General features: G+C 42.7%; 1 protein-coding gene across 1 annotated transcript in view; it reads right to left on the bottom strand.

Annotated features, from left to right (window-relative positions):
• Positions 1 to 8,214, bottom strand: part of MYOM1 (myomesin 1) — a 154,798-nt gene that overhangs the window by 55,372 nt on the left and 91,212 nt on the right. The window contains exons 17-19 of the mRNA XM_019525827.1: positions 7,251 to 7,372; positions 6,046 to 6,372; positions 744 to 940 (exon numbers count right to left, since the gene is read on the bottom strand). Coding sequence (XP_019381372.1) covers positions 744 to 940; positions 6,046 to 6,372; positions 7,251 to 7,372 — 646 coding nt within the window. The remainder of the gene's footprint in view (positions 1 to 743; positions 941 to 6,045; positions 6,373 to 7,250; positions 7,373 to 8,214) is intronic.

The raw sequence follows: 8,214 nt of genomic DNA, 5'->3' as shown, positions 1-8,214 counted from the left end.
ACTTCTGGTCTGTGACTGGCCCTGAGTGCTAGATCCAGCAAACGTCCTAGAGCAGCCAGAGTGGGCACTGTATGCAGCACAGTCCCAGAGTGGCAGAGTGGCCACTGCAAACAGCATGACTCTGGAATGGGGGAATGTCATGTGGCCACTTCAAAGCCATGCTGCTTGTGGTGGCCACTTTCCTGCTCTGGCATGTGTGTTGAAGTAGGCACCATGTGTGGGAAGGTCCCAGAGTGGCCAGCGCAAGCAGCATGCAAGGCCATCCAACGTGTGCCATATGTTGCCTGTGGGTCAACTGCAAGACCCATGGGCAGCACTGTGGGCCAAATGATAGGGCTCCATTGGCTGGATCTGGCCCACAGGTGGTATCTTTGACAACCCTGTTCTGGCGTATGAAACATCATTTTTTTAAAAGCTGCCATATATTAAATTGGAGAACAGGTGTCTGAGTCACATTTAACAGACTAATAATACTATTTTATCTAGCATCTTTCTATGAAGGATTCCTAAACACTTTACAGATATGACAAATAACTTCTGCATAAATTTAGCAATATTTGGCACTTATGAATGAGAAAACCAAGCAGTTAGTATATTAGCATTTGGTTACTATGAACAAAAATTCCATTTCACAGGAAACAATAACTTGTAATGTGTCCTTTTCTGATCCAGTTTTTAGGAACGCATTTTGCTATTTATACATTTCTAATTCACACATAACAATATGAAACTTAACTTCTTACCCTATATGCCCTCTCACTGATAGGTTTAATGTTGGCTTCTTTCCATTTCCCAGGAATTCCATCAATCACTTCACGATAGTCCACATAGTAGCCTGTAATTTCAGCTCCACCAATGACTTTAGGCTGCTTCCATCCTAGCACCATGGAATCACGAACACTCTCCAACACAGTGATGTCATAAGGTGGTGAAGGGGCAGCTGTTTCAACATGAACAACACATGAGTAAGAAGTAACTATTCTATTAACTAAAGATATATTTAATTGAATTTTTTGGGTAGGCCCGTCTTCTATTTCCTAATCAGGAAAATCTCTTATTGGAATCAATGGATATTTTGCTGGAATAAGGAATGCAGGATTCAGGCCACTGTCAGTCCCATAAAACTGTAAACTGGATAAAAATTAGTTGGACTGCAACAGTTGTTTTTTCAGGAGGTAAGCTGATACACAGTGAAAGTGTGTGTTGCAACTGCAGCTGTTTTAAGTGATTTTTTTATTTTACAAAATGGTGACAAATAAAACTAATACTATAGCAGACTTACAAGATTTGGAGATGCAATGATTTATTTTCTTTTGCTGAAACCAAACATTTCCCTCCTACACACAATATTTGCTTAACTTCCTATTTTTTTTTAACACCATACTCCCCTGATAAGAGCAGACCGCAATCCGTTTGTTCTCTTTTGGTACCTCTACATTGTAATAATGTTATCATTGCACCTTCTGGGTAATCTTACCTTACTGAAACAAGACGCGATCATAACCACTATAGCCTGATCAGAAATGGAAGATGTCTGTTTCTGGAGCTCAGTTTAAAAACATTTGCAGCATAATTCTTTTTCTTTGCTTAATCAACATAGAAAGCATGTAACTTCAGACCCCCCAATCAAATTGACTGGCTTGCCATATCTCCTCTATTTATATTGGTAGAATATTGATACACCTCTGAGGCTGTGTCCACATGAGCATGGACATTTGTTTCCCTGGGGAGAAGAAGCAGCAGCGCACCTTGTGCCATTGCTACTTGTCCTGGGGGAAAGCCTGTGTCATGTGCCCTCTGGCACACAGCAGGTTACCCTAGGTGAAGTAGAGGAGGCAGGGGCTAGCATTGGGCTGGCCCCAGCAGCCTTACCTGGGGTCCTGGGAGCCTTCTGGGGCTGCAGCAGTGGCAATTCTGTGGCTCGGAGCCTAGCTGGCAGCTGGTGTGTGGCGCCAGCTGGCTAGGTTCTGGTTTTGAGTGGCACATGTCCCCACGTGTGCCATCTTGCTCCTTTTTGTATGGGTTTTTTGACCTCTTGATCTCCCAGGGTCATAACTCCCCATCCCCCTGTGTCCCATGCCACTACCTTGCAGCACAGAGAACAGCTGAATGCCTGGCATGTGTGGCACGTGCCGCATGGCCATGCTCATCTGGATGCAGCCTGAAAGGGTTTCTTGGTCCCACTTTAGATGAAGCTCAGACGTCTTTAGAGTGACCATATTTGTAGACTCATCTTTCAGAATAATACATCATCTAGTCAGTTAATTTTAAAAGGTACAGGAATTGGCTAAAACCGTCATGAAAAATTTAACTTCATGAATAATTAGCAAATTTAAGTCAACTATTACTGAAATGTACTTTACAGTACCTAGGTATATCTTCAGATAGGTATAGGTAGTTCAATGCCACAGTGCTGGGCATGAATACATAGATATGTGCAAGGAAAGGCTAACTGTATGCATATTACAGTACTTTGTATATTTCCTTTTATTTTCTTTATGCTCTGATTAATGGGTTATAACATTTGGACTAATTTAGAATGGATTTACTTAGGTGATCAGTTTATATCAGCTGACTCAATGTTCTTGAGGGTTCAGTGTTCATACCGGATAACATCAGAGATGTCCTTTGTATACAGCCTGACAAAGAGCGGGAAGAACATCTTTGCAGACAGGCTCGTTAACCTAGTGAGGAGGGCTTAAACTAGGTTTGCCAGAGGATGAAAAACAAAGCACTGAGGTAAGCAGGGAAGAGGGGAACCTGGAGGAAGCAGAAGCAAGAGAGGCTTCATTCTTCCTGAGAAAGTAGGGCAATCAGCTAGTCACCTCAGGTGTCTGTACACGAATGCATGGAGCCTGGGAAAAAGCAGGAAGAATGGAAATCTTCATACAGTCACAGAACTATGGTGTGACTGGAATAACAGAGAGGTGATGGGAGCTCACATGACTGGAGAACTGTCATGGATGGGTACAAACTGTTCAGGAAGGACAGGCAGGGGAGAAGAGGAGGAGGAGTTGCACTTTATGTAAAAGACTGTAGTACATACTCAGAGCACCAGTATGAAACTGGAGGTAGGACTGCTGAAAGTCTCTGGGTTAAGATTAGAGGGGAGAGCAACAAGAGTGATATTGTGGTGGGTGTCTGCTACAGACCACCAGACCAGGAGGATGAGGCAGATGAGGTTTTCTTCAGACAACTAGTGGAAGTTTCCCCATCACAGGCCTCATGGTTTTCATAGGGGACTTCAATCATCCTGACATCTGTTGGGAGGGCAATACAGCAGTGCACATGCAATCCAGGATGTTTTTGGAAAGTGTTGGAGACAACTTCCTGCTGCAAGTGTTGGAGAGACCGACTAGGGGCCATGCTCTTCTTGACCTACTGCTCACAAACAGGGAAGAATTGGTGGGTGATATAGATGTGAATGGCAAGTTGGGCAGCAGTGACCACTAAATGATCCAGTTCAAGATCCTGACAAAAGGAAGAAAGGAAAGCAGAGGAGTATGGACTCTGGACTTCAGAAAAACAGACTTTGATTCCCTCAGGGAACTGATGAGCAGGATCCCCTGGGAGGCCAGTCCGAGGGGGAAAGAGGAGAGCAGGTTGTATTGTAAAGAAATCTTACTGGGAGCACAGGAACAAACGATCCTGCTGTGCAGGAAAATAGTAAATGTGGCAAGCCTGGCTTAGCAGAGAACTCTTTGGGAAGCTTAAACACAAAAAGGAAGCTTACAAGAAGTAGAAGCTTGGACAAACAACTTGGGAGGAGTATAAGAGCATTGCTTGGGCATGCAGGGATGAAGTCAGAAAGGCCAACACCCAACTGGAGTTGTAGCTAGCAAGGGATGTGAAGGGTTTCTGTAAGTATGTTAGCAACAAGAGGAAGTTTAGGGAAAGTGTGGGTCCCTTACTGAATGGGGGAGGCAACCTAGTGACAGATGATAAGGAAAAGGCTGAAGTACTTAATGCCTTTTAACCTCAGTCTTCACAGGCAAGGTCAGCTAGCACAGTCCTGCAACTTGCAGCATAGTTTGGGGAAAAGGTGAGCAGCCCTCAGCAGTGAAGAAACAGGTGAGGGACTATTTAGAAAAGCTGAATGTGTACAAATCCATGGGGCTAAATGCAATGCATCTGAGGGTGCTGAGGAAATTGGCTGATGTGATTGTAGAGCTACTGATCATTATCTTTAAAAACTCATGGTGATCAGGGGAGGTCTCAGATGATTGGAAACAGGCAAATATAGTGCCCATCTTTAAGAAAGGGAAGATGGAGGACACGGGGAACTATAGATCAGTCAGCCTTACCTCAGTTCCCATAAAAATCATGGAGCAGGTCTTCAAAGAATGTATTTCTAAGCACTTGAAGGAGAATGTGATTAGGAACAGTTAGCACGGACACACCAAGGGTGAGTCATGGCTGAACAACTTGATTGCCTTATATGATGAGATAAGTGGCTCTGTGGATGCGGAGAAAGCAGTGGGCATAATATACTTTGACTTCAGCTAGTCTTTTGATACCATCTCCCACAGCATTCATGCAAGCAAGCTGAGGAAGTATGGGTTGGACGAATGTACTCTAAGGTAGACAGAAAGCTGGCCGGATTATTGGGCTCAACAGGTAGACATCAATGGCTCAATGTCTAGCTGGAAGCCAGTATCAACTGGAGCGGCCCAGGGGTTGGTCCTGGGGCTGATTTTGATCAATATCATTACAACTCTGGAAGAAGGGATGGATTGCACCCTCAGCAAGTTTGCAAGTAATACCAAACTGGGGGGTGTAGTAGATATGCTGAAGGGTAGGGCTAGGATTCAGAGTGACTGAGACAAATTGGAGGATTGGGCCAAAAGAAATCTCATGAGGTTCAACAAAGACAAGTACAAAGTCCTGCACTTAAGACGAAAAAATCCCATGCACCACTACAGCCTGGGGACGGACTGGGTAAGCAGTAGATCTGCAGAAAAGGACCTGGGGGTTGCCGTAGACAATAACATTGATACAAGACAGCAGTGTGCCCTTGTTGCCAAGATGGCTAACAGCATACTGGGCAGCATTAGTAGGAGCATTCCCAGCAGATGGAGGAAAGTAATTATTCCCCTCTATTCTGCGCTGGTGAGACCACATCTGGAGTACTGTGTCCAGTTTTGGGCCCCCACTACAGAAAGGATGTGGACAAATTGGAGAGAGTCCAGTGGAGAACAACAAAAATGGTTTGGGGGCTGGGGCACATGACTTATGAAGAGAGGATGAGGGAACTAGGTTTATTTAGTCTGCAAAAGAGAAGACTGAGGGGGGATTTGATAGCAACCTTCAGCTACTTGAAGGGAGGTTCCATAGAGGAAGGAGCTAGAGACTGTTCTCAGTGGTGACAGATGACAGAACAAGGACCAATGGTTTCAAGTTGCAGCAAAGAAAGTTTGGATTGGATATTAGGAAAAAACTCGCTCACTAGGGGGGTGGTGAAGCACTGGAACAGGTTACCTAGGGAGGTAGTGGAATCTCCATCCTTGGAGGTTTTTAAGGCCCAGCTTGACAAAGCCCTGGCTGGGATGATCTAGTTGGGCATGGTCCTGTTTTGAGCAGAGGGTTGGACTAGAGCTCCTGAGGTTCCTTCCAACCCTAATTTTCAGTGATTCTGTGATTCTAACCAAGGCCTAAATACTAAGATTCCTAACAGAGTGAATTGCTGGCACTTGTTCAAAATACACTTTTCAGTATGCTATGCAAACATTGTTGCTATCCCCATAAAAGTTACTGAAGTATTTAAAAGTGATGTGATACTTTGGATAAATAAACATACATCATAGTAAAGCAAGCTCTTAAATTAGTTAACAATTTTAAAAGTTTCATTGTCAATAGGCACACTGTATATGAAATGATCCCCAATTTGTTACATGCAAGATGACCCTTAATGGAAAGCTGAGGATGTATCAAATAAATCTGATGAAGGATGCGTTGAGGAGAAAGTTCATTTGTGACTTGGATGATCAGGGATGATTAAGTGAATGCACTGAAGTGATGAAATGGGTTGATTTTATTAGCTCTCACCTATATGTGTCGTCTTTTTCACTTTTTCCAATGCCAAGGAGTCCCCAGGTTGAGAATTACTTGCCTGCTTAGAAGCTCCCTTCTGTGGTGAAGGTGTAGGACCATCCTTTACTGTTTCACTCACTTTACTGACTCCTGTATGTCCCAGCTTATCAGAGCTACTGGGCAGTGTATGTCTGTTAAATTTAGCATTGCATTTTAGCAAAGCATCTGTGTCAAATATAGGCTGGGAGGACTCATGCATGCCTTCCCAACTTGTAGTGTAGTCTGTTAGTCCACCAGCTTTACCACTCAGTTCAGGACACACACCATGAAGCAATCCTCCCCCTATAATTACCAGAAAATAACAAAGACATTTTCAATTAGAATTCATCCTTATTTCTTCATTTACTTAACAGAATGAAGAAACTCACATAGGTAACAACACAGGCAGAACATAAACAACATGTTTTTAATGGACATTATGATATGCTGAGATTCACAAATTTGAAAAGCACGCAATACCTCTCACCCTCCTCGCCCCAACCAAGACTTTTTATGGTACACATTTTACAGTACATGTGAATGCTCCATAATTTAGAAGCTAATGGGGTTGGGAGGTATGTCAGTTTAAGACAAACTAGAGTTAGAATGTACACATACATGTTAAAATGTAAACATACAATTTATTCTAGCCCAGTGAGTTCATTCATCTTTTTGTATTACTTCAGGCAATAGCAAAATGGAAATAACTCGCCACCAGAATGGGGGAAGCACAGGTTTTAGAAGCACAGAAAAGCATCATAGCAATATTAGTAGGCTCAGATATGAAAACAAATCAGGCTGTTAGGATTAGAAACTGACTTTATGCAAGATGGTGTGTATTAGGTGATAAATAGAGATGATAAATACCACATCATGGAATCAGACTGCGACTCCATTTTCCAGCATAACTGTGAAGTGAACTTAGCAGTGTTTTCACACAGTGGTTCATGAATAGCATCCACGGAAGCCTGCATGGTGAAGGTGAATGGTCTATAGTACAGGGACTCAATTACTGCAAAAGGATGACTGTGAGGCATTACATATAATCTATAAGTAAATCATTATCTGTGGACAGCTCCATAGAACATGTCATTAGTTACAAATAGTTGCTAAAAACTATTGGTGAAATATATTTTTGCTGTTTTGCTTACCGTTGACCCTAGCAATGAGAAATAGCTTACCAATGGCTGCTTTCACTTGAATAGCCTCGGATTCCTGTGAAAATTCACTGAGTCCAGCTGCATTAACAGCTCTGACTCTGAAAACATAGTTTTCATCAGTCAGGAGTCCATGGCAAATAAATCTAAAATAAAACGGTGAAGGAATATTTAGAGAATACTGAAAGAAGTCCAAAGAAGACAAGACAAAACTACAGTATCATTTTTTTGGGGGGCTCTTAATCTCAGGAACACATAAAGCTTTTTCAACAGCAAATTCTGGAAATAACTGATCAGTACATGAGTGTTTTTATTAGGAGTGTTAGGATTCTGTCTCATAAAAATGTTGCACATGAAGCTGTGTAAACCAGGTAAAATATGGAAATGAAGATAAGACTTGGGTGATGATGAGCAGGACAAGGAACACGTGGAAATTTGACCTTACGTGAATGACAGCATTTCTCTGTAAGTCTCAAATTATTTCTGCCTAGTAACAGAGAAATGTCAAAGAATGGAGGATAATGATGCTAACATTAGCCTTGTTAATAAATTATTGTAATAGGTCATAACATGCCAGACTTGCTTCTCAATTAAAATGACATATGCACTAATTCCTATCAAATTACCAAAATTATTCTGGACTTCCATCAGTGTAACTGGGATCAGAACTGGGATTTTGTGAATTTAGGACCTAATTCTGAAAAGCTTATTCAGACTAAATTTTCCTGTGGCCAAATATTGATTTAATTTACTAAGGTATATATATCTTGATTAACTTTATTAACCAACTAGCCAATTGCCTGTCAAGAATGGTGGGGGAGGGTGGAGCAGGAAGGGATGGAGCCCTGTGGCCCCTCTGTCCGAGCCCACTTCCCCCTTCCTTCCTGCTGCTTTGGGTCCGGGCCTGTTCCCCCCCTCCTTGCTGCAGTGGTGGGGGGAGGAATAAGCCTGGACCCAATTCATGGGAGGACGAGGCCTGAGGGTGTGG

This window comes from Gavialis gangeticus, unplaced genomic scaffold, assembly GCF_001723915.1.
Source record: "Gavialis gangeticus isolate Ggan-Ray unplaced genomic scaffold, GavGan_comp1, whole genome shotgun sequence".
Taxonomy (NCBI): Eukaryota; Metazoa; Chordata; order Crocodylia; family Gavialidae; genus Gavialis; species Gavialis gangeticus.
This window is presented reverse-complemented; position numbering and strand designations above follow the sequence as displayed.